General features: G+C 59.4%; 2 protein-coding genes across 7 annotated transcripts; one reads left to right on the top strand and one right to left on the bottom strand.

Annotated features, from left to right (window-relative positions):
- Positions 1-547: 547 nt before the first annotated feature.
- ZNF142 (zinc finger protein 142) lies at positions 548-20,653 on the bottom strand. 3 transcript variants are annotated; one of them, XM_037912693.2, is made up of 9 exons: positions 20,501-20,653; positions 16,522-16,854; positions 14,869-15,582; positions 13,296-13,568; positions 10,551-11,363; positions 9,315-9,492; positions 3,400-6,637; positions 2,050-2,155; positions 548-1,204 (listed from the first exon to the last, which is right to left on the bottom strand). In XM_037912693.2, the coding sequence occupies exons 2-9, from the start codon at positions 16,802-16,804 to the stop codon at positions 729-731; spliced, it is 6,081 nt and encodes a 2,026-aa protein (XP_037768621.1). In that variant the 5' UTR covers positions 16,805-16,854; positions 20,501-20,653; the 3' UTR covers positions 548-728. The 3 variants fall into 3 exon arrangements, with proteins under 3 accessions (XP_037768621.1, XP_037768622.1, XP_043381333.1); XM_037912694.2 differs by lacking the exons at positions 14,869-15,582; positions 16,522-16,854; positions 20,501-20,653 and adding an exon at positions 14,671-14,848; XM_043525398.1 differs by lacking the exons at positions 14,869-15,582; positions 16,522-16,854; positions 20,501-20,653 and adding an exon at positions 13,918-14,572.
- On the top strand, positions 20,626-27,876 carry LOC102934334 (mitochondrial chaperone BCS1). 4 transcript variants are annotated; one of them, XM_037912706.2, is made up of 8 exons: positions 20,626-20,756; positions 22,461-22,844; positions 23,429-23,568; positions 23,697-23,891; positions 24,770-24,833; positions 25,767-25,936; positions 26,491-26,608; positions 27,446-27,876. In XM_037912706.2, exons 2-8 carry the CDS (start codon positions 22,525-22,527, stop codon positions 27,696-27,698), a joined length of 1,260 nt encoding a protein of 419 aa, XP_037768634.1. In that variant the 5' UTR covers positions 20,626-20,756; positions 22,461-22,524; the 3' UTR covers positions 27,699-27,876. The 4 variants fall into 4 exon arrangements, with proteins under 4 accessions (XP_037768634.1, XP_037768635.1, XP_027678650.2 ...); XM_037912707.2 differs by having other exon boundaries at positions 20,638-20,756; positions 22,458-22,844; XM_027822849.3 differs by lacking the exon at positions 20,626-20,756 and adding an exon at positions 20,936-21,161 and having other exon boundaries at positions 22,458-22,844.
- The last annotated feature ends 35 nt before the right edge of the window (positions 27,877-27,911 follow it).

Raw genomic sequence — 27,911 nt, 5'->3', positions numbered from 1 at the left:
TGCTAAACACACCCAAGCGATCAGCAGCAAATGCTGCTTCTCAAGCCTGTAGTTGGATAAAAGCCCCTTCACATTTCAGCCTCTCAAATGACAGGAACTTTAATCAAACACTCCCGGTTAATGCTGGGACAAATCAGTAACTTCAAAGCCTGCCTGGCTCTCTGCTGAGCGCGGGATCTCCCATGGGGAGAGCCACCCCGCCCCTCTGAACAGCTTAGGAACTCGGCTGACCATCTTTCCAGCCGCCCTTGGCTTTGAAATTCTCCTTCGCGGGAAACGGCTCTTCTGACTCGCCAGCGCGGCACATTCAGAGCAGAGGAGCAAGATCTGCAGCAGGCGGGGTTAGGAGAGGTCGCTCATGCGGTGGGTGGACACGGAGTGCTGTGGGGTCACTGAGACATCCTCAACTAAGGGGTGGCGCATGCAGTAGCTGCAGCGGCTACTGTGGCTCGCAGTGGATGTAGCCCAGGCCCAGCGTCCAGGGCAGCAGCTGCATGAGCCTTCGTGACAGAAGCCGAAGGTGCAAAGAAACTGAGGCCCATCAGAATTAGAAACGAGATCAGAGAGTCCTTTTATACAACCGCATATTTTACATCCCATATACACATTTGCCTATACACACACGTACACTTTAAACAGGGGCTGCGCTTGCAGCGAGCCAGCGGGGACTTGCAGTAGCCCCGTGCGAGGCCCATGAGGATTTGGCCCTGGGCTCTCTCCAGCCCAGCCTAGCCCTGCCCCGCTGGCTGGACCCCGTCCTCGGCCTCCGGCTTGGGGGGCTCCAGCTGGACGTCATGGAGGTGCAGCGTGGGGGTGCTGGCATCCTTGCCGACCCCCTGGCTGAGGTCGCCCGGGCCGCAGTCAGGGTGGTGCCGCTGGATGTGTTTGATGACCTGGAACTTCTGCTTGGCCTTGTAGCTGCAGTAGCGGCAGAAGAAGGGGTGCTCGTTGGTGTGGGTGAGGTAGTGGTGGCGCAGGCCGGCCGCCCAGCGGAAGCCGCGGTAGCAGACATTGCAGACGTAAGGCTTCTCCTCGCTGTGCTTCTTCAGGTGGGTCTTGAGGAGGAAGCGGGTCTTGAAGGCCTTGCCACACTGCTCGCAGATGAAGGAGCGGGCGTCCCGGTGCCGCGTCTCCTTGTGGATGCGCAGTGCGTCGGCCCGGTTGGTGCAGTACTCGCACTCGTCACACTGGTAGGGCTTGAGGCCTGCGGGCGGGCGGGGAGACGGAGCCGCTCAGCCTGGGGCGGCAGCTTGCCCTGGCCCGGGAGAGGGGCCGGAGACAGGCTGGCTCCATGCCCAAGAAAGGAGCTCCGTCTCCAAGGCTCTTTCAACCCACGCCTGCGCTGGGGGGGCTGCGGGGGGGAGGGGGGGCACTAGGGACTCTGCACATAGGCCACTCTCTCCCCATCACCAGCCCGCCCCACGCGTGGGGGGAGCGAGGGCGCTGGGCCCTTCTCTGCTGATGGCAGCAACAAGCCCCACACTCCTGTTCCCAGCGAGAGGCCTGGGCTTGTGTCCCCCCCACACCCCCGGGCCTCTTGCAGTCCAGGAAGTTAGGAGTCTGATGCCCCCTGCTGCCAACTGCCCGTCACTGCAAGTAGTAGTTAGAAAACTTTCAGGCTGCTCCTGGCTAAGTCTCCTGCCCCCTCCTCCAGGGAGCTGGCTGCACTGGGCCTGCCCACAAGCACCCCTCAGGCAGCAGGGGAACCCCCGCGTGGAGACGTGCAGCCTGCCACTTTAGACAAGCTAAACCCATTGCTGAGCCTGCAGGTACGTGCCAGGAAGGACGACAGGGCCCTGGTCAGAGCAGGTGCTTGGGCCCGCTGGGGAAGTAGCGGGAGCAGCTGCAGGGGGCCCTCCCCAAGGAGGAGTCAGCACCGGACGGGCTGCTCGCTGATTTCACGGAGGCGCCGTGTTCAGAGGCACTGCGGGTGCCGAGTGGGAGAAGAGCCCCACTCAGTAAGAGCCCGGCCTGGACCTGACCAGGCCCCTCAGCTGAGGGGGCTGCTGACCCACAGCGACCTCCCTTCCCGCCCCTCCCGGCACTTGCCTGTGTGTTTGGTCATGTGATACTTCAGCTGATTCACCCATTTGCACTTGTAGCCACAGTCTGGACAAAGGTATTTCCGTTCTTCCTTATGGATTCGCATGTGGTACTGGAGAGAGAGAGCGCGGAGGTCACCGGACTCAGATGCAACCCCACTGGCCAGCCCACCCTGGCTCTGCCCTGCCTTGTGTCGCGAGGTCGAGGCAGCATGGCCTAGTGGCTAGAGCACTGGACTGGGAGGCAGGAGACTTGGGTTCTATTCCCATTTCTGCCACTGGGAAGTCATGGCTCCGTGCCTCAGTTTCCCCAGCTGTACCATGGGGGTCATGATCTTGACCTCTTTGCTGAGGCGCTGTTAGATCTCCAGCCGACAGGCCTGAGGTCAGAGCCAGGGATTATTAGCATTTGTGGTGTACGATGCCCAGGGGCTGGTTGTTTTCAGCGCCAGGCTCTCAGCTTGGAGGTCCTCTCCCCCACAGCCAGGTCTGGGCACACTGCCCAGCCTAGCTCCTTCTCGGACTTTTCCCAGTGATGGGAACTGTTTGTTAGAGTAACGCTGAGCGCCTGCACACCGTCCAAGCACCGGGCGCCCACTAACGCTGACCAGGCCTTCCTGTACCACGGGGGGCGAGGGGGAAGGGGATTCAGGATAGCCACCCCCCATTGCACAGATGCAGAGACTGAGGCCAAGAGGCAAGGCAACGTGGCCGAGGCCATGAGGGGAATCCATGGCTGAGCCAGAATTAGAACTCGGGACTTCCCGACTCCCAGCACTCAGCTCAGTCCTCTAGGCCGTGCGGCCTCCTTAAGCACGTGGAATATCATCTCCCCCCCACCCCCAGCCTGACCTGGGGAACTACCCGTCTCGCACAGGGCCATCCCCACTCTGTACGCTGTTACTGGCCGGCCATGGGCTGGTCCTTACGTGGGGACATGATATTTCCTGCAGTCCAGACACGCCAGCCCCTGCTCGGATCTCACTGCCTGCCTGAGCACCGGGAAGCGTGTGTCTCGTGAGCAGCTCATGTCTGGGCAGTCTAATTCCTCCCACTGATGGGGCAAGGAAGGGCCTGACACTGGCCCAAGGGACTGTCCCAGCTAGGAGCTGGGCAGCCGCAGGCTGGGTGTTGCCCCAGGGGACACTCCCCACTACCCTGTCCTCGGGAATGGGCGGCATCGGGCCAGGTGCTGCCCCAGGAGAAGGTCCCCCCTCCTGGCACCTGCAGGAGCCGGGCGGCAGCGGGCCGGGCGCTGCCCCAGGGGAAGTCCCCCACACCTGCAGGAGCCGGGCGCTGCCCCAGGGGAAGTCCCCCACACCTGCAGGAGCCGGGCGGCAGCGGGCTGGGCTCTCACCTTTAGGCGCGATGGGTCAGCACAGGCGTACTTGCACAGGTGACACTTGTACGGCTTCTCTCCGGTGTGGATCCTGATGTGCCACGTGATCTTCTGCTTGTTCTTGGTGGTGTAGTCGCAGTCGGAGCACTTGTAGACACGGGTGCCCCCGTGGCCCTTCACGTGGTGGTCGAAGACCAGCTGGTGGTGGCAGGCGAAGTCGCAGAAGGGGCACTTGAGCGGCCTGTCCTGCGCCGTGGCGGGCTCGTGGCTCTCCACGTAGTGGCGCACCAGCTGCTGCCGCTCCTTGGCGGCGAAGCTGCAGTGGTCGCAGCGGTGGCTGAAGTGCACCGTCTTGTGCTCCTCCAGCGCCTCCCGGCTGGCGAAGGTCTCCTTGCAGGCGCCGCACTCCAGGTGCGGGTGCTGCTTCTGGGCGTGGCACTTGAGCGTGGCCTCGCTGTGGCACACGAAGCTGCAGAGCGGGCAGCGGTGGGAGACCTTCTCCTCGTGCCGGCGCAGCACGTGCTGCTTGAGGGCCGTCTCGGAGCTGAAGCGGGCCTCGCAGCGCGCGCACGAGAACTTCAGCTCCCCGCGGTGGCAGCTGTTCACGTGGCGGGTGATGTCGTTCTGCAGGTAGCCGCTGTAGTCGCACAGGAGGCAGAAGTGCGTGGGCTTCTTCTCGTGGACCCGCAGCTTGTGGATGCGCAGCTTGGAGTTGGTGCCGAAGGTCTGGCTGCAGACGCTGCAGGCGATTCGGCCCACCCCGGTGTGCAGCGACTTGTGGGCCTCCAGCCGGTAGCGCCGCGTGGTGCTGAAGTCGCAGTAGAGGCACTTGTGGGGCTTCACCCCCTCGTGCTTGATGCGGACGTGCTGGCGGAGGCAGCGGGCCTGCTTGCAGGTGAACTCGCACTGCCGGCACTGCAGCTGCGGCCGCTTGCTGGAGGGCTTGCGGTGCCGCGTGCGGTGCAGCCGCGGGGCACCGGCCCCCTTGGGGGTGAAGGGGCAGGTGGGGCAGCGGAACGCATCCGGCTTGACGCAGCCTCGCTTCTTGTGCGTCTTCATGGCCCGCTCCTGGTGGCAGGCAAAGGGGCAGGTGGGGCAGGAGAAGCGCCGCCTCTTGCGCCGGGCAGCTTTCCTGGCAGCCGTCACGCCCACGGCCTTGCTGGGCTGGCCCTTCCCTTTGCCAGCCGGGCTGGTCTCTCGGGGCCCATCCCGAGCCGCTCCTTCCTCCAGGGGCCTGGCGGGTGCGCTGCCTTCCTCTCCCGGAGGCCGGGAGGACTCCAGCTTGACGTGCTTTTCCAAGTGGTGGCTTTTCAGGGCCCGCCTGGACCGGAAGGCGCCTGAGCACAGGGAGCACCGGAACTGCTCCAGGCTCCGGCACCCGTCCTGCACGTGGGAGCTGATGGTGGAGACCCTGGAGCAGACGAAGGAGCAGGAGTTGCAGTGGAGCTTCCCCTGCTCCAGCCGGTATTTCTCAGGCAGGGACGGGCACTTGGCTTCCTCCACTTGGCTGTGATCTTCTGGCACAGGCGGTTCTGCCACTGTGCTCTCAGCTGCATCCTCAAGTGCCTTGCTGGGGGCTGGGCTGCCCGCCGACGGCACCTCAGGGAAAGGCCTGCTCGAGGAGGATGCTTTCACGGGCACCCGATCTAGCTCCCAGGGGGGCTCGGGAATGCTGCTCGCTTCCCCTTCCTCCGAGCCTCCCGGGCCATGCTCCGTGCCTGCGCTGCCAGGCTGCTCCTGAGCGGCTGGCTTTAGAGGCTTGTTCTTTCTCAGGATCACGGGGCACTTCTTGAGGAGGTGGGTGTTGAGCCCCCGCTGCTGCTTAAAGCTGGCGCCGCAATCCCGGCACACCAGTGGGGTCTTCCGGCTCTGGCAGCCGGCTTTGACGTGCAGGGCCATGGACTTCTCCTTCCGCGTGATGTATGAGCACTTCTCGCACTTGAAGATCTGGCTCTCCGACTGAACCACCAGCATCTGCACCCTCCCTTCTAAGACCAGCGTTTCCGCTTGCTCCTTGTCCTGCTTCCGGAGAGCTTTCAGCACCGACTCCGACTGCGGCCCCGCCTTGGCCTCGGTGCACGGGGAGGCTGGGTCTTCGGGGGCAGAAAAACGGCTCTGCTCAGCTGGCTTTATGATGCTAAACCAGGGCTCTTGCATACTGGCCTCTCTAGTCTCCGGCACGACGTCGGGGTCAGGGCACTGCCCATCACAGCGATCCTCGGGCCCCCGCTGAGGGTCCTTTTCATGGCTCTCTTCTGCACTCGCGGTACAGGCCATGCCACCAGCGCTGCCCTCCAGCCTCTCCTGCCCTTGGACCTCCGGCTCTTCCTCAAAGTCAGGGACATCTTCAAGCCCGTTGTCATTCTCCTCCAGGACCAGCGCGTCCCGCGAGCTCAGAACGTCATAGGCCGGGTCCTTGCAGCTCAGCGTGTCTGCATTCTCTGGCTGGGATGCCGGAGGCTCGCTGGCCCCGAGCCCCAGCACAGGGTCCGCCGAGACATCCAGCGTCTCCAAGTGCAACGTGCAGCTTTCAACAGCGTCGCCGGCATCATTCAGCATCCCCGAGTCCTCCGCCATTGCGGAAGAGGCCTGCACGTGGGAATCTTCCAGGGGGCCCACCTCGGTGGAAGGACCCCTCTCTTCCTCTGCCAGTCCTCGCGCCATCTCAGCGCTGCCTCCCAGCTGCCCAGTGGCATGGCCAAAGAGGGGCACAACGAAAGCCTGCTGAGAAGCCTCGTGCCGGGGTTCCAAGGCAGAGGGTTTGCTTTTCTGCCAGAGCTCCTTCCCGGACAGGGCGGAGTTGGAGTCGGCCCTCAGAGCCACGCTGATGTCATAGTTCAGCAGGACGTCCGCCGAGCTGATCTCCAGCTCCTTGCTGGCGTAGTTCTCCAGCCAGTCCTTGTCTCCGGGCACGTAGCCATGGGCCTTGCGCTTGTGGAAGAAGAGGCTGGTGTTGCTGAAGGTGCAGTAGGTGCAGAGGGCGCAGCGGAACTCCTTCTGCTTGGTGTGCTTGCAGTTCTCGTGGCTGAGCAGGGCCTGCTTGTACCTGGTCTGGTAGCTGCAGTACTGGCACTGGAAGACGGGCATCTGATAGTTCTGCGAGTGCTTCACCTGCATGTGCTTCTGCAGCTCGTATTTGCGCTTGCAGGCAAAGCCGCACACCTCGCAGATCAGGCTCTTGCCCTGGTGGCGCAGTTTGTGGCTGCTCAGCTGGTCTGCCCGGTGGCAGCGGTACGAACACTGGTTGCACTGGTACCTGCCAGAGACAAGAGACACCGTCAGACGGCCTGAACAGCGGGACGCAACTGCCAGAGTGCGGCTGGGGAGGGCACCCGCTCCAGCGCACCAGGGTTTACTTCAGGGTCAACCCACCTCCCCAGAAGGTGACAACAAGCGAAGGGGAATTTATTACGCTCTGGAGCCACCTCCTTGGGAGCGTGGGCCCTTGGCACCTCTCAGGATCAGGCCCTTTGTGCTGCCCTTCACGTCAATCCAGCCCGGGGATTCCCAGTTCCTTGGCACAGCCTCAGGGATTCCCCCCACTCCTGGTGGTCTCTGCTTCACCCTCACCAATCTGGAGGCTTTGTAGTGGGATCACCAAACCATCTGGGCAAGGACTGTACTCTCTGCAGGGCCTATTACCATTGTCCAGCTGCTACGCCATGTGATGCATGCAGCCAGCGGCTGAGCCCTCTGTGACGCTGGCTCCTACCAAGGTCCCCATGTCTCAACTGAACACTGATAAATCCAGGGCTGGGACCAGTCTGGCTCCCCTGTGCGTTAGTGCTGGTAAGAGAGGCACTAGGGTTATAAGAATGGGTATAGTGTTTAGACATTATTGAATTCTTGTGGGTGGCTGCCAGGGTTAATCTGTTATAACAGCTGTATGCTGTGTTGCAAGGTAATATCGGAGCGGTTATATTGTGAGCCTCTGTAAATCACCAGACAGGAGAGAGACATTAACTAGTGTGAACTGTTGGTCTCCAACAGAAGGTGTTTGTCCTTCCTAACAGGAAAGGCCCATCGACACCCGATGGACTATTGCAGGAAATTAAAGGGGACAAAAGATGTTTGTTGTTCCGCTCTCCTGTGTGTGAAGATGAGTCATGCAAGTGGATTCCTCTCATCAGCTGAGTTTGCAGCTCAGATCACATGACAGGAGGGGGATAAAAACCCCCAAACAAAAGGAACTAGGGATTTCTATGCTGCTTGGATTCAGGGGTGCAAGATTTCTAGGTATAAGCAAGAGATTTCCAGCTGCTTAGCCTGGGTGAGCCCTAAAGGACATATAGAGCTTGCTCATTATAGAAACTTCTATTACTTTTTGAAACTTAAGATTGTTCTTCATTTATGCGTGTATGTTCACCTGCTTTAACTTTGTAAAAAATTCTCTAATCTCCTTGTCCTATATAATAAATCTGTACATAGTTTACTACAGGATTGGCTACAAGCATTATCTTTGGTGTGAGATCTAAGATGCAATTGACTTGGGAGTGTCACGGAGTCCCCGGGTGATGCTCTGGAACTGCACCCTACGAAGCCAGTCAGGACTCTGGGGAAGTCTCCTCTCTGGGAGCAGCCTGTCTGCAGGACACACAGCTCACACAACTTCCACCTTCCTGGGTCTGACCTCGGAGCATTCAGCATCCTCTGCCCCTCTGTGCGCTTCCCACAGCGAGTCCGCCCAGGCAGGGTCCTGCGGAAGCCAGAGGGTCCTGCCCCCAACTTCACAGTCAGACGTGACTCTCAGCCAGCCAGTAAAACAGAAGGTTTATTAGACGACAGGAACATGGTCTAACACAGAGCTTGTAGGTGCAGAGAACAGGACCCCGCAGCTGGGTCCATTGTGGGGGGGCAGTGAGCCAGACAACCACATCTGCACTTCACTCCTCGACCCCAGCCAGCCCCAAACTGACTCCCCCTCCAGCCCCTCCTCCTCTGGGCTTTGTCCCTTTCCTGGGCCAGGAGGGCACCGGATTCCTTTGTTCTCCAACGCTTTAGCTCTCACCTTGCAGGGGGGAAGGGCCCAGGCCATCAGTTGCCAGGAAACAGGGTGTCGGCCATTCTCTGTGTCCAGACCCCTGCACACATCTGCCCTCTAGGGCTCTGCAACGATCATACCCCCTTATCCCACCACCTAGATACTTAAGAACTGCATAGGGGAAACTGAGGCACTCCATCACTATTCAGAGGAAACATTAAGAACAGTCCCGCTTCGTCACAGGGAGTAACCTGAATATTGCTGTGATTCGTGCTGTGAGAGATCAGCTATCACAAAGGCAGACTCACCTGGGTGGCGACGGACTGTCTGTGACTCCATGGTTGGGCTATTACAGCCCCTGAGGAGTTTAGACTTGATAATTGGTTGGTGAAAGTTAAGCACAGAACTCTCAGCCAATTTGCGGTGTGTGCCCTGCTTCCTACCAGAGCCTGAGGTTGCTCCCCACGCGCCGAGTTACTGCAGAGAGCAGTACGCACGATGCTGGCAGCATTCCAGCCCCCCGCAGGCCAGGAGGGGAATCTGGGCCTGGGAAGAGTCCTCAGGCTCAGTGGGTGAGGATGCAGAACACTGGCCACTAAGCCAACGGTAGCCAGGCAGGCTCTGCCCATCCCAGAGCTGCAGTGGCCCAACAGACATCCCTAATTTACAATAAACGGAACAGGCTGCAGCCACCCTGGACCTGCCACCCACAGCGCCTACAGATCTCAGCATCGGAAACAGCCAGGCCTTGTGGATCGAGAGGGAGCATCAGATGCAGGGGCCTGCCGTCTCCACAGGCTGCATCAGATGCAGGGGCCTGCCGTCTCCACAGGCTGCCTTCGGGACGCCCTGAGTGAGGCGACCAGCCCTGCCCCCTTTACGGGGATTTGCCGCTGACAGGAGAGAGGAGCCGATCGGCTGTCGCCAGACGGGGTGACCCGGAGGCACGTACCTGAGGTCTCCGGTGTGCTTCCTCATGTGCACGTTCAAGTAGTGCTTCCACTTGGTGACGTACCCGCACTCGGTGCACATGTAGTTCTTGTCGCTGGAATGGGTGAGCATGTGCTTGGACAGGTAGCTCACGTCCCGGCAGGTGAAGTCACATAGCTCACACTTGTGAGGCTTTTCCCCTAGTGACAGGAGAGAGAGAATCCGTTCACCTGGGGTAGAGAGAGCCCATAACTTCACACGCCCCCTCCCGCCCCACATCTCAGCACCACTGCTCTCACTGGCCAGCGACCTGCCCACCAGCCCCTCGCACAGGCCTCCTCTGAGGGAACGGGCAAGGCACCAGCTCCTCTCATTTGTGTGACCTGCTGTCGCCTTGGCTCCTGTGAGAACCAGCCCAAATCCCTTCCCCTCTCCTCAAGCTCAGATCGGGCACCGTCCTCTGCTGCAGAGCTGCCAGGGCAATGACCCACCTGCCCACCACGGGACGGGGCCCGGCCTGCCACGCTGCACTGCAGACAGGTCTGACGAGAGCCATACCCAGGAACAGCAGGGTGATCCTGCCTTGGTATTCTGTCCCTCTGGCAGTGCAATCTGCCAGGTTAAGGGTCTTACTCAAGGATATAGAGCTGGGAATGGAACCAGGGAGTCCTGACTCCCAGCACCCCCTGCTCTAACCACTGCATCCCACTCCCCTCCCAGAGCTGGGGGTAGGACCCAGAAGTCCTGACTCCTCGCCCCCCTGCTCTAACCACTGGATCCCACTCCTCTCCCAGAGCTGGGGGTAGGACCCAGGAGTCCTGACTCCCAGCACCACCCTGCTCTAACCACTGGATCCCACTCCCCTCCCAGAGCTGGGGTTAGAACCCAGGAGTCCTGACTCCTCGCCCCCCTGCTCTAACCACTGGATCCCACTCCCCTCCCAGAGCTGGGGGTAGGACCCAGGAGTCCTGACTCCTCGCCCCCCTGCTCTAACCACTGGATCCCCCTCCCCTCCCAGAGCTGGGGGTAGGACCCAGGAGTCCTGACTCCTCGCCCCCCTGCTCTAACCACTGGATCCCACTCCCCTCCCAGAGCTGGGGGTAGGACCAGGAGTCCTGACTCTGTTCCATGCTCTAACCATTAGTTCACATTCCCAGCCGGTGGAGCGGCACACCACAGCTGATCGACCCCCCAGAAAAGCGGCGCAATGGGGAAGCCGAGAGGCTGCTGGTCCCTGCCGGCCGGCGAGGCGACTCACCTGTGTGCAGCAGCATGTGGCGGATGAGCACTCTCTTGTGCGCCGTGGCAAAGCTGCACTCGGCACACTTGTGGATCTTCTCGTTGGCGTGCATCTTCCCCACGTGGTCGTGGAACTCCACGGGGTTGAAGGTGGCGTAGGGGCAGAAGCCGCACTGCAGCTGCTCGCTGCCGGGGTGCCCTTGCTTCTTGTGCTTGCGGAAGACGTGCTTGTTGGAGCAGACGAAGTCGCACTGCTGGCAGTGGAAAGCGTAGTGGGTTTTGCGGTGGGCTTCCATGGCCTCGGCCGTGCCGAAGAGCAGGGAGCAGGCGTGGTACTTGCACTCCACTGCCTTGATGCCGTGGGCCTCCTTGAGGTGGCGGACGAACTCCTTGCGGTCTTCACTGCAGTAGCCACAGTCGCCTTGGAAGCAGCTCAGCCTCTTGGGCTCGGCCTTGTGGGTCTTCAGGTGCTCCTTGAGGGCCTGGCTGAGCCGGAAGGTCTCCTGGCAGACGGGGCAGGCGTAGACGTCGGAGTAGAAGTTGGAGATGTTCTCGTGCATGCTGGCCATGTGGCGGTTGAGGGCGTTCTTCTCCACCGAGCTGTAGTGGCAGAGCGGGCAGCGGTGAGCTTTCTCCCCCGTCTCGCGCAGCATGTGGATTTTCAGCTTGCTCTTGCTGGTGAAGTACTTCTGGCAGTTGGGGCACTGCAGGCTGGGGTCTGGGAAGTGCAGGTGCAGGTGCTCCACCAGGTGCGTCCGCTTCTTGAAGCACCGTTTGCACTCTGGGCACATGTGGGTTTTGAAGAGGTATTCGGAGCCCTCAGCTACATCCCCTGCGAAGGAAACCATCCCCGGTCAGCCCGGAGCCAACACACAACAGAGCCCGGAGAGCTGCCGGGTCAGACCCAGCAGGGACAGGAGTAAGTGGCCCTAGGGAGGGGGAACTGCAGAGCGAAGGTGCAGGAAGAGACTCTCTCCTGCAGAGGTCCCTGAGGATGGGAGACTCCAGGTGGGAAGCCCAGGAGTCATGGTTGGGTAGAAAGCCCTGGCTGGAAGTGTTGCCTCCCTTCCCCGAGCCTGTGGTCTTCTGGACAATAAATGGAGCCCAGAACCAAAGGCTCATTAGGTGTGGCTGATCATCCCTGGGGAGGAAGCCAGCCTCACTCAGGCACGTCAACAGCAAACCCTGCACTTGGAGCCAGCCGCTGCCTGCAGACACCTGCATTACTGGCTGCATGGATGCCAGCCCCCAAGCGATTTCCACTCCTCGCCACACAAAGCTCACTAACTCCGCCGATGCTGACCTGCCGCCCGAAGCCACGTCTGGAGCAAGAGGGGACCAGCCTACCTTCTTCAGCCAACCCACTGCCCCTGCCACACCTGAATCGAGAAGCAGCAGCCCAGCATTAAAGCGTTTGGGTGTTGGACCTTTGCTAACATCTGCCTCCAGTGGGCTGGGGCCCTGCTGAGCTGGCTCGGGCCGCATCAGGCAGCCACCTGTTATACAGCCAGAAGGAGGAGCTAGGACCAGGCTTCACCCACTCTACGCTTCTTTTCACGGATCAAATGAAGGTTGGTGTGAAAACCAGCACTATGAATCTCCAGGTGTGCTTAGATTCCCAGAGTTAAGGACAGAAGGGGCCATTAGATCATCGAACCTGAGTCCTGTTTACCACAGGCCATTACATTTCACCCCGTTATCCCTCTGCGGAGCCCAGTAACATGTTTGGCTAAAGCATCTTCCAGAAAGGCAGCCAGGCCGCTCTAAAGCTGGTGAATCCCCCACTCCCCAGGGGAGTTTGTTCTCGAGGTTAATCGCCCTCGCGGCTAACAATTTGTGCCTAATTTCTCACTGGAATTTGTCTGGCTGTCACCTGGACAGAGCTGTGGCTTCACAGACACACCACTCACAGGCACCATTCCAGACTGGCTTTGATCTCACTTTCAGAACCATAGCAGCTCCTGGGGCTGGATTCACTGGGGAGCCAACATGCTCTGCCCCTGTGGCCCGCAAGGCTCGCTTCTTTGCGGAGAGAATCCAGGACAGCTGCTGGGATTGTAACGGTCCCGCTTGCGGGGTCATCACATCTTCCAGCGGATGGGTCAGCAGGAATCCACGGCTCCTCTGGGATTTCTGCGTTGGCCTGGCCCAGCTCACCCTCTGCATCCGGCAGCGCAATGGTACCGTCCCTTTTCTTGGGGCACAGGGCTGGTCAGCCTAGAGCAGACCACTTGGCCCATCAAACCCAGGATCTTGCCTACCACAGAAGCTAGTGGCCAATTCTTCGTAGCAAAGTGAAGCCCAGCATAATGCTCTTGGGAAGGACTCCAGCGGGGAAACCCTTCCTGACCATATGCATTTGGATTGATTGTCCCTATTATAGGAAATGTAACCAAGTATTATTACTAACTAAATTATCCAGCCCCTCTTCACAAAGCAGGCACTCTGGCGTATCCTCTTAGGCACGCTGACTGGGTATGGCGTAAAGCAACGGTTCACTGTACACTCTTTGTTCCCAGTGCCATTGTGATCTTTGTTCCCATCATGCCCTTGGAAATCCCCCAAACATCAGCCAAGTCTCCTCCAGCTCTTCTGCTTTCCTAGATAAACAACCCACAATCTCATGTCCTCTGCCCGACATGCCCACACTGCCCACTGCACACTGGCCTTCGTCACCCAGCTCTGGTGTGTGCCGGCTAGTGGAAGTTCTGCCCGCCAGCTCCCGGACCAGTCACGTCGCTCACGTATCAATGGGGTGCCCTACCTTTGACCTGCTGGGCCCGAGGTGCCTTGGCTTTCTTAGAAGCCACCTTCTCATTTCCTTTGGCTTCTGCCTCACAGGCGCTCTCCTCCTCTTCCTCCTCCAGCGATTCATCACCGGTGCTCTCAGAGTCTTCTTCCTCTGCTGGCAGTCTCGGACCCTCGTCAGATGCTTCCCTGGTGCCACCAGACACGCCGTGGCCAGCCGCCTGCTCTTCTGCTTCCCAGCTGGTCTGATCGAGGGAATTCTCTGCCTCCTCCACCGTCTCCCCGGCAGCTTCAAAAGGGAAAGGAAAGGGTTAATCTTCTTTGGCGCCCGACAAATCCAGGACCCAACCCCCCCTTGTGGAGTTGCCCATGACCCAAACCAAGGATCTCGGTGGGAGCCTAAGGACCACACTCAGCTAGCATGGAACAGAGCTGAGTGCAGCCATCCACATCTTTCATATGGGCCTACGGCTCAAACCACAGGCGCCAGCATGCCATACAGGTTGGCTGCGCAGAGCCGATGGAGCGCTGCATGCTGGGACTTGTAGACCATCGTTCTATCCCCGTAGAGAGCAGCTGGGAATTTTGGTTCTTCAGGGGTTTATTCCCCTGGACGAAGCTCAGCCGAGCAGCAGCACCTGCTTTTCAGGGACGATCCGGATTTGTTTTCTCCCAGCCTGCAGTTCCAGTCGCAGCACTTTTCGCCATAAAGCTTCCCTTCAGGTCGGCTGCATGAACTCTGCAACCCCCCAGGCCAGGCGCACCCAGGGGAAAGCACCAGAGCTCAGGAGGGACCTGCTCTTTGAAAGCTCAGCGATCAAGGGTCAAGCAGACCCTGCTGAAACTTGACCCTGGCATCTTCCCCTGTCCTATCAGCACCTTCTGGGCTGCCGGGCTTCTCTCGCGTTAATGGGGACGCGCACACGCAGCTGGCCACTGGACCAACCCAAACAGGCCAGGGAAGGACCACGCAACACTCGGCCCTGCTGCCGCACCTCCCATCGGAGGGACCCCATCTGCTTTGCGGATACCGAGTCCCCGCTCCTGGGTGGTGGGTCAGGAGCATGACCCCCATTTTACAGCTGAGGACACCGAAGCACAAAGGGGAAGCGACCTGTTCAGTCGCAGTGAGTCAGTCTCAGAGCTGGGGGAAGAACACAGGAGTTCTCCCTCTCTCCTACCCTAGCCACTGAGCAGCACTGCTGTCCTACCCATCTGCATCTGGGGAGAGGAGCCGGTTTTGAGTGACTAACAGCACAGGAGGGGCGTCGGTCACCTACCCCCGGATCACTGGGAAGTCATTACACACACCCCATGCCCTGCGTCCAGACAGCTCCACCCAGCAGGCCAGCTTAGCTCAGCAGCAACCGCTCACGCCACTGCAATCTCACCCCTGTAGGAAGTAGCCAGTGGCAGTGAGGGGCCCCCCTTGTCGGTAGGCTGAGCTCCCCTGGCAGCCCTAGGGCTGAGGCACCTGGGTAGGGGCAAGGTGGGGAGCTTGCCCTTTTGCCAGCCACGGTGTCTGTCCTGTAGCCAGAGGGCTCTCAGTCCGCCCCATTCCCCCCTGTTCCCCTGGGCTCAGCAGGTACCGCAGCGCAGACGCAGGTGCTTGCTGGGGACCTGCCCGGCCAGGGCAGTGAAGTCGCACTTGCAGGTCGCCTCCATCCGCCCTGGCTCTGCGGGGAGCTCCCCTCCCCCGCTGCTCTCCGGCGAATGGCTCTGTGTGTGCTGCCTGAAGAGCTTGGCGTTGGAGCAGACGAAGTCACAGCGGCCGCAGTGGAAGGGAAAGTGACTCCTGTGATGTAGCTTCATGTCCTGGCAGCTCCGGAACAAGAGCGGGCAGGCACGGTAGGCGCAGGAAACTGGGGTCACCTTGTGGGCGCGCCGCAGGTGCCCGCGCAGCTGCTTGCGGTCCTCCGGGGTGAAGTGGCAGCCCTTTTCAGGGCATGCCAAGGCCCCCTGGGTGCTGCGATGAGTCTTAAAATGCTCCTTGAGCTCACTGGGCAGCACAAACTCCCCCCTGCAAATGGGGCACAGCAGTCGCTCAGCAGCGGAGCCAAGGTCCCCGCCCTGCCCGCTCGCTCCTGGCAAGCTCTGCGCTGGCTCCTGGCAAACAGCTGGTTCTCCTCTGCATTCGCTGGGCAGGGCAGGCAGCTCCCCCGGAAGTTGGGGGAGACCAGGAAGCTCCAGGTGCTCAGGGGCTGCTAACGTGATGCACTGGTGCTGGGTCAGCAGGCTGGGGTCAGAGAAGCTCTGGCCACACCTCTGGCAGAAATACAGCTCAACCACTTTGACCAAGACCTCTGTGGGAGGAGAGAGAGAGCGCATGTCAAACAGCTGCAATCGAGATCTGGAGCCTTTTGTCTGGAGGTCACCAGTTCAAATGCAGCTCAGATCTAGGGCAGAAGTTTTGTCCCTATCTTCTAGGTATAGAATCATAGAATATCAGGGTTGGAAGGGACCCCAGAAGGTCATCTAGTCCAACCCCCTGCTCGAAGCAGGACCAAGTCCCAGTTAAATCATCCTCGTATGTTATGGGAGACATGAAGTGTGTGTGTGTGTGTGGTGGGGGGGCTTCAGTGTGTGTGTGTGTGGTGGGGGTCCACTAGTTCCTGGTGAAACGGCATGTACATCACAAAGGCCAGCACTACAGTGAGGGGTGCTAGAGAGAACCGAGGGGAGAACAGATAGAGATCAGTACCAAGCGGACTGTTGTTGGAAGTTCAGCAGATAAGCCAAGGGCTCGATGGGCTCCAGAGACTGAATTCCCCCTTCACTCCTGGAGGGTAGGGGTGGGGTGGCAGGGGAGGAAGCTCATATTTCTTGTGCCCCAGGCTGCACCTGTTAGGGTCCAGCCTGCTGAACGGATTCACAATGAATATTAGGAGAGAAAACACCATTGACTAAGCTCCCAACGTGCCAGGGCCTCTAACAGGTGGCGCTTAGAGGACAGGCCACCCAAGGTGCTGTGCAGGGCTGGAGAGGGCCTGTCTGGTCACTGCACATTGCTTGGCCTGGATGGCACTCACAGCGAGTGGTGGTGGGCGTGGTCACGGGGAGACACATCCACACAACCTGCCCCACAAGACTGGCTGGAGCATCCTGTCTGCTCTTCCAGACAGAAGGGACTAAAGAACTAGCCTCGGCCTCCCTGACACGTGGGCGGGTGGCATGGCAGGGGGACGCCCCCCTGGGAGGGTCTTTGATCCTTGTATAGTGCTGCCCCCTCAATGTGGCCATACCTGTGGTGTTGCCTGGACTGCTCAGAGACACATTGCCTGCCACAGCCTCTACAAATATTTCCACCTCAGCTGCTTCGGCATGAGCTCCGTCCCCAGCCATGGACGCATCCGTCAGCAACAAGCTCTGTCCCACAGTCAGCGGGGAAGTCCCTGCCACGCAGTCATTGGAGGCCCCCTGACTTCCTCCGGTTCCTGCCTCTCCCGAGGTGGGCAACAGCAGCCCTGGGCACAGGGCATCCATCTCTCCTTCGGCGGGCTCTGCAGCCACCACTTCTGCGCTCATTTCCTTTCACTCACCAACCTGCACCGGGCTGCAGAGGAGTAAATCTCTTTCTGAAAAGATACAGACAAGGTGACACAGCCGGACTGCCAGCACTGAAAGGGCTTGAGGGCACAAGACTCCAGAGATGCCTCCTTTTAAGGTATGAGCTTTTCAGGAGACACTAAGTAACGGTCTGCAAAAGAGATGTGATTTTGGGGGCCCACCCTGAGATGCTGTAAATGGGCTTGATTTTTAGAAGCGTTCTCGGGGTGAAAACCAGGCCTCTTCTTTTAAGGTGACTCAGGTTGGATACCCAATATCGAGGTGCTCGAAATTCCAATCTCTTTTTAAAAGCTTGGCTCAAGTTCTTACCCGTCATTAATAACGTATATTTTTTAATTGGAACAATAACCACTACTAGCCCAAAGGACTTCAAAGCATTTGCAGACCTACAGGCTGATGCCCAAGGCAAACACTCAGATCACTTCACCTCACAGAGAAACGCAGCTACCTCTGGAGCGGCATGATACAGCTATTTAACAGCTCACAGCAACAGAATGCAGTGGTGTAAGCCAGGATGTGAGGAATTCTGGGTGCAGCTGAAATGCCGCGGGAACTGAAGAGATACATGAGCGAAACTAGACGACTAAGTCGCCTACTTGTCTGTTTCCCTTCTGCATCGTGAGCGAGATGCTCTCTGATGAAGAAGGATGGGATGAACGCAAGGAAGGAGGAGTCGTAAGAACACTAGAATGACCAGACCAGGACATAGGACAAACATCTTACCTCTTCCAAGAAGTGCCAAGGTGTCCTTTAACGATTGCAGGGAACTCAGTTTTACATCTCAGCCCAGAAGCGGCCCCAGCCCCTTTTGGGGGGACTGGAGTTGGACAAGAGACAAGAGCCCCCCCGCTGAACCACAACCAGCTCCCAGGCCTCCTCCACCACCCTCTGCCTCAAGCTGGCTTTGTGTGGGGGGGTCAGATGGGTTCACTGCAAGACTTAAACATCCAACTCAATTTTGAACGAGTCAATATGCTGGTGACTCATTTATACCACTCATTCACTCACTCTGGGACAGGGACTAGACAGGTCAGTTTCACCCGACGATTTTGTGCTCCCCCATCATTCTGTCTGTCTCCACCTGTTGCCTCTTGTCTTATGCTTGGATGGTCAACTCTTTGGGACAGGGATGGTCTTTTTATTCTGTGTACATACAATGCCTAGCGCCATGGGGGCCATATCTGGAGCTCCTAGGCGCTATCACGATATAAACAGCCAGAGGATGAGGTATGAGCACAGAACTGTAGCAGGATTAGAGATAGAAAAGGCTTCCTCAGCTCCACTCCCCCTTGGCCAAGCTAGTCTATTCTTCAGCGTTTTGGCCAGTCCAGCTGTAATGCCCCAGGCAATGGGGCAAAGCACTGATCTGTGCTATCGAAAGCTACACCTGACCGGAGGTCCTCTCTTATCCCCCCCCTTGGTCCCTCCTATTCTCTGCCTGTGGCACATAACAGCATAGTCCCCTGTGGGCTGGAATACTTTGGTCTCATTTCAGTTGTAGGGTTTGTGTGCGGGTGCTGTTGGCCATGTGTGATATACCGGAGGTCAGGCTATAAGATCCCTTCTGGCCTTAATCTCTCTGACCTCCATCAGGCTCTCTCTCATACACAGATCTCATTACACAGAATCCAGGTCTGTGACACTGTATGGGTTTTATCCTGCCACCCAGCACTGTAGTTTCTGAGCAGCTTCCACGTAAAATCAGGAGCAATAGAGAAGTCCCAAGTGAATTTCATGGGTTCTCTGGTGCAGCTCCCTCTGCTTGGTGTAGATTTGGAGGTTTTAAGATTTTATTCATTTCCTCTTTTATTACTGTTGTTGGCAGGGGCATACGGGGTAGAAGGGGTTGGGGGTGTCAGTCCCATGGTGGGAAGGCTTTCTGGTAGCAATGCTCAGCCTTCTATCCCCCCTTTCCAATCCCCTGCCAAAGAACCAGGCAAGTCTAGACCAGTCCTCAGTACTGCCTCTTCTGCTAGTCCAAAGGATTAGCCTGACCCTGGTGCCCGCATTGCCCAGGTGGGCTTAGCAATGGCCTGCCACTCACCAAGTCACTCTCCTCAGTAACCTCGCCAGCGGCACCGGATGTGCCAAGCAGCAGGGCCTGCCGCTCCCAGTGGCATGGCTCAAGAGCTGTCGGTCGGCTGGGTTACCAGTCCCATGAATAATGAGGCTGTTTCCAGCGTATGGGTGGCGTCTGAACATACAACTCTCTCTCACACCCACACCTAAGTTCAGTGGCAATAAATGTCCCGATCGCATCCCAAGGCGCATCTACATGGATGGTAAAAGTCACACAATGAATGCTTATGCAATGGACAAATTCCCATTTGGCCAATTCCCATTACACCTCCTTCAATTCCCTCCTGGATACAGGAGTCGTCTTCAGGCCCTGTTCTAAACTGTTCCCTGATGTTGCTGTGTGCTATTAAACCGTCATTGCATCCCATGCCAGAGGTGGCTGCATTTCCATGGTGGATGGTGAGATAGACATCAGCCTTACAAAATTCTAATCACCTGTATAAGTTCAGATATATTTTTAGTGGGTGCGTAAAATATCATTCAGTTTTCCACGATCATCTTCATGGCAAAGGGCACGTGGGGGATTTTGCAAGGCTGATTATACACCGGCACGTACATATGTGGAAAGCACCTTGAGAACCCAGAAGACGCCAGATACCAGGGAAAGGCAAGTCTTAGTAGCAGTTTCCAGGGTGCTCTGGGAGACAGAAGTTCCCCGGTTTAAAGCACTTCATGGGTTTGAATTTCACACCAACTGGGCTCTTGCCACAGACATTTGAGGGAATCGGCCCCACAGCACCACTCACCTGGGTCTTGGGCCCCATTTCCTACGCTCGCCCCTCCCCTGGCAGGGCTCCATCCCCAAGCCCATCTCGGAGCCCCATAAACCCACCTGCCTCTGCCCCCGCCTTGGGGGGAAGGTGCTTAAACTCCTCCTGACCCTCCCTCTTGGGATCCCTCCCGCTCACCTGCCACACTGTGAACATCCCCTTCCCCTTGCGACTGTGGTGTGTATCACTGAGGCTCCCTCTGGGCTGATCCTGGAACCCTCCCTCCCCTTCCCCCACTCTGGGGAACCCCTCCCCTGGGGAACCCCCCCATCCCCCCCCTCCCCCGGGAAACCCCTCCCCCCCGGGAACCCCCTCATCCCCCCTCCCCCCTGGGAACCCTCCCATCCCCCGCACAGAGAACCCTCCCTCCCCTTCCCACACTCTGGGGAACCCCTCCCCTGGGGAACCCCCCCATCCCCCCCGGGAAACCCCTCCCCCCGGGAACCCCCCCATCCCCCCTCCTCCCCCGGGAAACCCCTCCTTCCCCTTTCCCCGGGAACCCTCCCATCCCCCGGGAACCCCTCCTCCCCCGGGGAACCCCCACCCCCAGAGAACCGTCCCTCCTCCTCCTCCTCCCCCCCCCTCTGGGGAACCCCTCCCAACTCCTGAGTCCCCCCTCCCGTGGGATCCCCCTTCTGTGGGGAACGCCGCCGCCGCCGCCTCCCCCCTCCTCTGGGGATCCCCTCCTCCCTCAGGAACCCTCCCACCCCCCTTCTGTGCCCCCCCCAGGACCCCCCACCCCCTGGTCCCCTCCCCACTGGGAGCCCCCCCGCTCGCGGGGCTGCGGCGCCCCTCCCCCCCTCACCTGAGGGGCTCGGCTCGCGCTGCCCCCGGAGCGGCCCATCTCTATGGTGCCTGCGGCCGGGAGCGGCCCCCTTTGTGCCGCGGCCCCATCCGGCCGCTCTCTCCCGCGGCCGCGCACTCTATGGTGCCTGCGGCCAAGGAGGGGGAGCCGGGCCGGAGCAGGAACCATAGAGACGCGGGGTGGAGAGCGGGGTCCCTCGGCGGACCGGAACCATAGAGTGAGGGAGGCTGGAGGGACAGAGCGGCGCTGCGTGGCGGTAAGGGCGGGGGAGAGGGGTCGGGAGATGGTCACGGCCCCGCCCGGGGCAGAGGGAGCTGCGGGGGGAGCCGGGGGGGGGGAAGGGAAAGGAATGGGGGCTGCTAGCGGGGCCGGCCCCATGGCAGGAGGGAGGGAGAAGGGGGCTGCTGGGGGCCGGCCCCATGGCGGGGGGGCCGCTGGGGGCCGGCCCAAAATCAAGCCAAGAATAGAACCCACTCCAGTCCTCTGTCCACTAGCCCACGCTGCCTTAGCAGGGAAGCATTTCCACAGCTTGATACAGGACGGCTCTGTGGCTTTGGACCTTCCACTGCCATCACAGATGCAGGAGGCTGCTTCTGTCTCTGTCATGTCCAGGCCCCCAGCTGCACGGGACATGCCTTCGGGATGCAACTGGAGATGCATGGTGACTAGCTGCAGTAATAAATCCTCAGTAATTGCAACAGGCTTTTACAACAGCTTAGGGCCCAAAGCCCCAGGTTTGACTTTTCACCTGAGACAGCCGAGATTGGTTTTACACTCTTGTACCCCCAGACTCCTCCTGGTGGCCTACTGTGGTGTTCCACCACTCTCCACCCTTCCCGAAGAACTCCTCGCCCCCGCTCCCGAGAGCCTTGTCCTGGCTGCATCCTCCCAGATGATTGTAGCACTCTAGGGGCTGCTTCTCTTTCTGCAGCACAAAAAGTTACGGGGCCCCGACCCATTGAGGACGATGGCCAGGAGTCAAGATGCTGCATTCCCTGCTGGCCGCTGCTCCATGTTAAAGGCTGCAATCTGCCCTGGGTCTGCATATCAAGGGTGGCGGCCTTCTTTAAGGGCCCAGCAATAGTTACTAAGCAGGCTACCTGAGCAGGAGAGCAGCTGATCCCCCTGTAAAGGTCAGTGGGAAGCTGGGGAGGGGAATGCTCCAGGAAAGAGGGACTGGAGAGTGCTGAGGGTGAGTAGGGTCCAGCAGGAAACCCCGAGTTTTCAGAGAAAAGGCTCCAAGTGGGGAGGCCCCCACCAGGACTAGGAACGTGGACTTGAGCGGGGGCTGAGAACTCATTTTAACTTTTTTGTTACATTAAGAAATCCAGCCCGGGGAGGGGTGTTGCTGAACTTGCAGAAAGTTTGCTTTGGTAATGTAATGGAGAAAGCCCTCACAGGTGGGGAAACTGAGGCGGGGCTGCTGCAGTGTCACCTCAGGCCCCGAGGGGGCACTCAGGAGGCAGCCGGTCTGATGACAGTGGTCCTTGGGTTCCCATATGGTCATCAGTGCTGCTTCAGTTTGAGAGTTGTGTCCAAAGCAAACCGGGATCCTCTCTGTCAGGGTGTGAGTCACGAGGGGGAAGAGGGATGAATTCTGGGTCTAATTGTGCTTGATGGGCTGAGGTGTACATTCAGGACTGTAACATCTCCCCGATATCGAGGGTCTGTTGCTGCAGGCAGATGTTGCTGGACCTGTTACCCGTGGTTCAGGTTTTGAAGGGTTTTCTCTGCATCCATAAGGGCTAGAAGCTAGCTTTGCATTTTAAGGAAAGCTCAGGTGGTGACGAATCTGAACGTACCATGTGGACGGGGCCCCGTAAAGACGTAATCTGGCCCAGATCCAGCCTGTGGGTCGTATGATTGACATCTCGGCCCTACATCTGTGTCACCGCCTTGTGCTGAGCTCTTGCATCGGCACCCCATGGCTCAGCCTTTTCCCTTTTTGTTTTATCAGCAGGTTTGTTTCTGGCTGGCAGAGACGATGCCACTGAAAGCAGCTGCCTGACTCCCCCGGCCCCACCATGCCCTTTTCTGACTTTGTCTTAGCGCTGAAGGACAATCCCTACTTCGGGGCTGGCTTTGGCCTGGTAGGGGTGGGCACAGCTCTGGCTTTGGCCCGGAAGGGGGCCCAGTTTGGGGCAGTTGCTTTTCGCCGACACTACATGATCACCTTGGAGGTGCCCAGCAAGGACAAGAGCTACCAGTGGCTGCTGAGTTGGATCTCGCACTACGCCAAGCACACTCAGCACCTGAGCGTGGAGACCTCGTACCTGCAACACGAGAGCGGGCGCATCAGCACCAAGTTCGACTTTATCCCCAGCCCAGGGAACCACTTCATCTGGTAAGGGGGCAGAGCGGGGGAGGAATGGGCTGGGAACTGATCAGCTGCCTCTCGGAACCGAGGGCTCCATGTGAAGAGAAATTCTTGAAGAGCATAGGGGCCTGATCCAAAGCCCGTTGAAGTCAGCGAAAGGGTCCCGTTGATTTCAGTGGACTTTGGATCAGCGCACAGGACTGCTTAGTCTGGAAAGGAGACAAGTACGAGGAGATGTGGCTGCTGGAAAATAGCATGCTGAGCTCGTCTCTAGTACCTCTGTCAGTGGCTTCGTTCGGTCCAGAGGCTGGAGTCGAGAATGCCCCTCAAATGCTCTTGCTCACCCGTGCGAAATGGAAAGGCTACTCGGTGAAGTTCAAACGCCGCACATCCGAAACGGAAACAGATCTGTTTCTGTACGGGGTGTAGAACCGACCTGTGGAACTCACGCTGCAGGGTGGGATTGTAAAAGTGCAAAACAGTTAGCACAGGGGACGCTTAAAACGCTGTGTCAGCGCAGCTGTGCCGCTGTGGTGCTTAAGCGAAGATGCTCCTAAGCCGCATCTCGCCTCATCCCCTGGCTCAGCTTCTTTCTCTCCTCCTGCTCCCAGGTATCGGAGGAAGTGGATCCGCATCGAGCGGAACCGAGAGAAGCAAATGATCGACCTGCACACGGGAACCCCCTGGGAGTCAGTGACGTTCACAGCCCTGGGCACCAACCGGGAGATCTTCTTCAACATCCTCCAGGAAGGTATGGCTGTTTGGCAGGGCCCTGCTGCAACAGATTTGAAACCTGGCAGATATAAAAGCCAGGCCGTTGCCTGGTGCCTTCTGGGAGATTCCCTTTCACTGCCAGCCCCTCTTTTTGTCTCTCTCTAGCCAGGGAATTGGCTCTGAGGCAGCAGGAAGGGAAGACAGTCATGTATACGGCCATGGGTGCTGAATGGCGGCCGTTTGGGTTCCCGCGCCGCCGTCGGCCACTTGCCTCTGTGGTGCTGGAGAAGGGGATCTCAGAGAAGATCGTGCAGGACGTAAAGGAGTTCATCGATAACCCCAAGTGGTACACTGAGAGAGGCAAGGCTCCCTCCCGGGCTGATGGCTCTGTCCTTCCTCTGGGGTCAGAGGGAGGGGCAAATAATGTAACCTAGAGCCAGGATGATGCGGGCAGGTGCTGTGCAGCTACCCCTGCCTACCCACATACCTCACCAGCCTGCCACACCTCTCCCAGTGCACCTGGATCCAAACCTGCAGCCCCTTAGCTAGTCCAGGCCAGCCTAGCCCCACCGATACGCCTTAGTCCTGACTCATCCCCCATTATTCCACCCCTGAACCCTGGGTTTCTGTGTACGAAAAAGGTGTCCTGTACAATCCTTGCAGCTGCCTGTGGGGCACCAGGGTCCTGCTGCAGCGTCCTCAACCTGAAAGGGGGGAGTTTCTGCACCGGATCGGCAGCACCTCTTTCCTGCGCTCAGCGGGCCCGATTCACCGTCGTGGGTGGAAACTGGAGCGTTGCCTTGGTGACACAGGCCCAGTGCGTTAGGCAGCCCTGCTGTGGGACTTCAGAGCCCTAAAGGCCTCTTGCTGCATGGAAGGCCGTGTTCTGTGCCTGGTGTCTGCCTCTTCTGTCTCTCCCTGGCACTGTAGGAAGCAAGCAGGTTACCCCTCTGCCCTTTAGCTTCCCCACTGTTGGTCCAGCTTGATTCAGCTCCAGTGCCCGGCTGAACCAGAGCCAAGCAGCGCTGCAGTGGGAAAGCAGGCTGGCCACGAACGACATGTTAGAGCGACGCCAGCAAGAGTCCAGCTCAGGGGGCCCAGTGCAGCTTTCGGTGACACTGGGACTTGGGGGCGTGGGCTGCAGGTGTGATCGTTAGTTAGGTTCTGTCCTTTAGGGTGCTGTGGCAGGTTGGGCGTGGGGCGCGCTGCCGGCTTCTGATGGGTCCCTCTCTTCCTAGGAATCCCGTACAGGAGGGGATATTTGCTTTACGGGCCCCCGGGCTGTGGGAAGAGCAGCTTCATGTGAGTACTGTGTGCTGGGTAGTGCCAGCTTTCCCCGTCTCCTGGAGTTCTAGGTCCCCTTCGGCCAGATGGAGGGAGGGCCGGCGTGTGCTTCTGTAGGATGAAGGAGACTGGCTCTTTGTGGAGGAGGAGGGGAGGGTTAGCAAGGCAGAAATGTACTGCAGAGAAGAAAGCCAAAGAACCATGTCCAGAGATGCTGCTTAGCTTGCTGGAGGCCCGAAGCAGGACTATTGGTGGGGCTCACCCGCCCCTGAAATACTAATTACGTTATTTCCACAGGCCAAAACCCTCCCGGCCCCCCACGTGCTAATACACAGGACAGGCAGGCCACTCCCATAAGATGAGTGGTGCTTTGGGGGTAACACTAAATCGGGCCCCCTTGACCAGCTCGTCATTCAGGATCCCCCCCTCGGCCTGACACCTCTGTCTGGGGGCGCCCGCCTGGCACCTTGTGTCGTCCCGTCCACCTGTGCAGGGCGGGCAACCCACTCCCAGAGCCGAGCGCCAGCACTTGCCCCCCGCTCGTGCTTGCTGTGCCCGCGGATGGGCGGCGGCACGAGGGGCCAGGCGGGGGAGAGTCAGGCTCCAGATGTTTCTGCCAGAGGTACTTAGGGGCCCCCCTCACTGAGTACCTCGCAGTCCTTACTGCATTTATCCTCCCAGCCCCTGGGAGGTAGGGCGGGCTTGCATGCGGGAGGCAGGGGTGCAGAGAGACGGTGACTTGCCGGAGGTCACACGGGAAAGCCGCGTCCCAGTTGGGAATGGAACCTGGGTCTCTAATCCCAGGCCAGCACCCAACCCCTGGCCCCTCCTTGCCCTCTGGCGGGGTCTGATATAGGTGCCCCCTGCCCTACGGGACTGGGGAGGGAGTGGTTTCCTCTAGGGGCTCCCTCGTGGCTTGGTGCTTTACTCCTGCAATGTGTCCCCCCCCAGCACGGCCCTGGCTGGCGAGCTGGAGTACGGCATCTGCTTGCTGAGCCTGAGCGACCACAGCCTCTCCGACGACCGCCTCAACCACCTCCTCAGTGTGGCGCCGCAGCAGAGCATCATCCTCCTGGAGGACGTGGATGCGGCCTTCGTCAGCCGGGACCTTGCTGCGGAGAGTTAGTGCCGGCCCTTCCCCATCCCGGGGGCCTGCTCCCACCCCTGGGGAAATCGGCGCAGGCCTCGCCCTTGTCTTCAGCACCTGGGCGCCCTGTGGAGACGCCTCTCCTCTCCCCTCGAGGTCCCAGCCCGGCTCGCTGCCAATGAGCGGGGCTGGAGGAGCTCCTTCTGCTGGGCCGGGGGAGTCCCTGATCCCCAGGGAGGAGGCAGCTGCATATTCCCCTTTGCTCTTCAGCCCCCTGGGGTCCCCCCGCTGGCTCCCCTGCCCTGTGCGTGGCATGGGGTGGGCAGCCTGCCGCTGGCTGCGCTGCGGGCAGGGAGTGTCCCTGGAAACATGCCCGTAGCGGGCTCCTGTGGGTTTATAGTGAGGCGGCGCAGAGTGGCCAGGTTACTTGGCCTGGGACCAGCCGTCTTGGCCCGCTGTGTTGACTGATGGCAGATGGGGCGGCTCCCCGACGGCTGGTGAGCTGCCAATGCTGCTGTCTGCTGGGCAGAGTTTGGGTGCCCCAGACCTACCCTGGGTCTGAGACTTCTGTGCTGCCTTTCCCTCCAGACCCAACTGCCTACCAGGGCATGGGACGGCTGACCTTCAGCGGCCTCCTCAACGCGCTGGACGGCGTCGCCTCCACGGAGGCCCGGATCGTCTTCATGACCACCAACCACGCTGACAGGTCAGAGCCCCCTTCTGTGGGGGAGGGGCCCCCCTTGCTTGGGCACTGGGGATGAAATGGGACCAACCGGCTCCCAGCTCAGTTCCTCACTGCTCAGGACAGGACCATTCCCTGAAGTGTGCGTTTCAGGGGTTGGTCTTGTCTAGTTTGATCAGCCAAACAACCGGGCTCCCCTCCCTACCTACCCCTTTTCCTAATGCTGCCATTCCACAGTCTTGGTGATCTTCCTCCTGCATCTCTCCTCGCCCCCCGGAGACCCTTCCTCCTCCTCCTCGGTGTTTCCACTGCAGAGCTCTGACAGCTGCGCTCCTCGCTGCTGCTCCTTTCACAGCAGAACGCCTGTCACAGGTGTGTGGGTGGGCGTGTCCGAGCGGACTACCTGCCCAGGAGATTGGCTGCCCCAGGAGAAGCCTGATCTTTTCAGGACGCTGAGGGTTTGCTGGTCTCTTTTATCTGGTTCTTCCCCAGGTTTCTCTCAGTTGCTTTACAGAGACCCCACCAAGCTAGAAGCCCCCAGCAGGATCTCGCCCGTACTTTCTGTGTCACAACAGTGCATGGGGCATGAGGTCTCTCTCCCAGCCTGTGGTTCTTAAGTGGGGTGTTCCCACTGGAGGAAACACAAAGACGTGTCCGTGGTTTACGGCACATCCCCGTTGCTCTTGTGGAAGGTATTGAGGATAAGGGAGCCCACCTGTCTCCCCCTGCCCCTCCCTCGGGATACCATTGAAGGGCAGGTCGGAGAGCAGTGACTGGTCCCTCGCACCCAGGAGAGCTGACTTGTCTGACTGCGCAGGCCCTGGGAGCTGAGCACCTCTGCGTGTCCCTCTGCCCCCGCAGGTTGGACCCAGCCCTGGTTCGCCCTGGCCGGGTGGATCTGAAGCAGTACGTGGGACCCTGCTCCCGCTGGCAGATTTCCCACATGTTCCAGCGCTTCTACCCAGACCAGCCCGTGGCTGCCGGCGAAAAGTTTGCAGAGCAGGCCCTGCGCGTCTCCCAGCAGATCAGCGCCGCGCAGGTGCAGGGCCACTTCATGCTGTATAAAGCAGACCCAGCGGGGGCCATTGAAAACGTGCAGTCGATTTCACTCTGACCGAGGGCGGGCGCCCTCAAAGGGGAGGGGCTTGCAGCTCCATCACTGGGAGTGACTCATGGAGGACGTGACAGCCATGAGGATGCTGGTTTGTGACAGTCCCATGGAGCCGATCGCTCTTTGTTTTGCTACCTCAACAAGGCCTTGGGTTTCTATTAAAATATAAAAAGAACTAGGACACCCTGATTCCCACGGTAGCAGTGCACTGTCCAG

This window comes from Chelonia mydas, chromosome 11 (assembly GCF_015237465.2).
Source record: "Chelonia mydas isolate rCheMyd1 chromosome 11, rCheMyd1.pri.v2, whole genome shotgun sequence".
In the NCBI taxonomy this organism is placed as follows: Eukaryota; Metazoa; Chordata; order Testudines; family Cheloniidae; genus Chelonia; species Chelonia mydas.
This window is presented reverse-complemented; position numbering and strand designations above follow the sequence as displayed.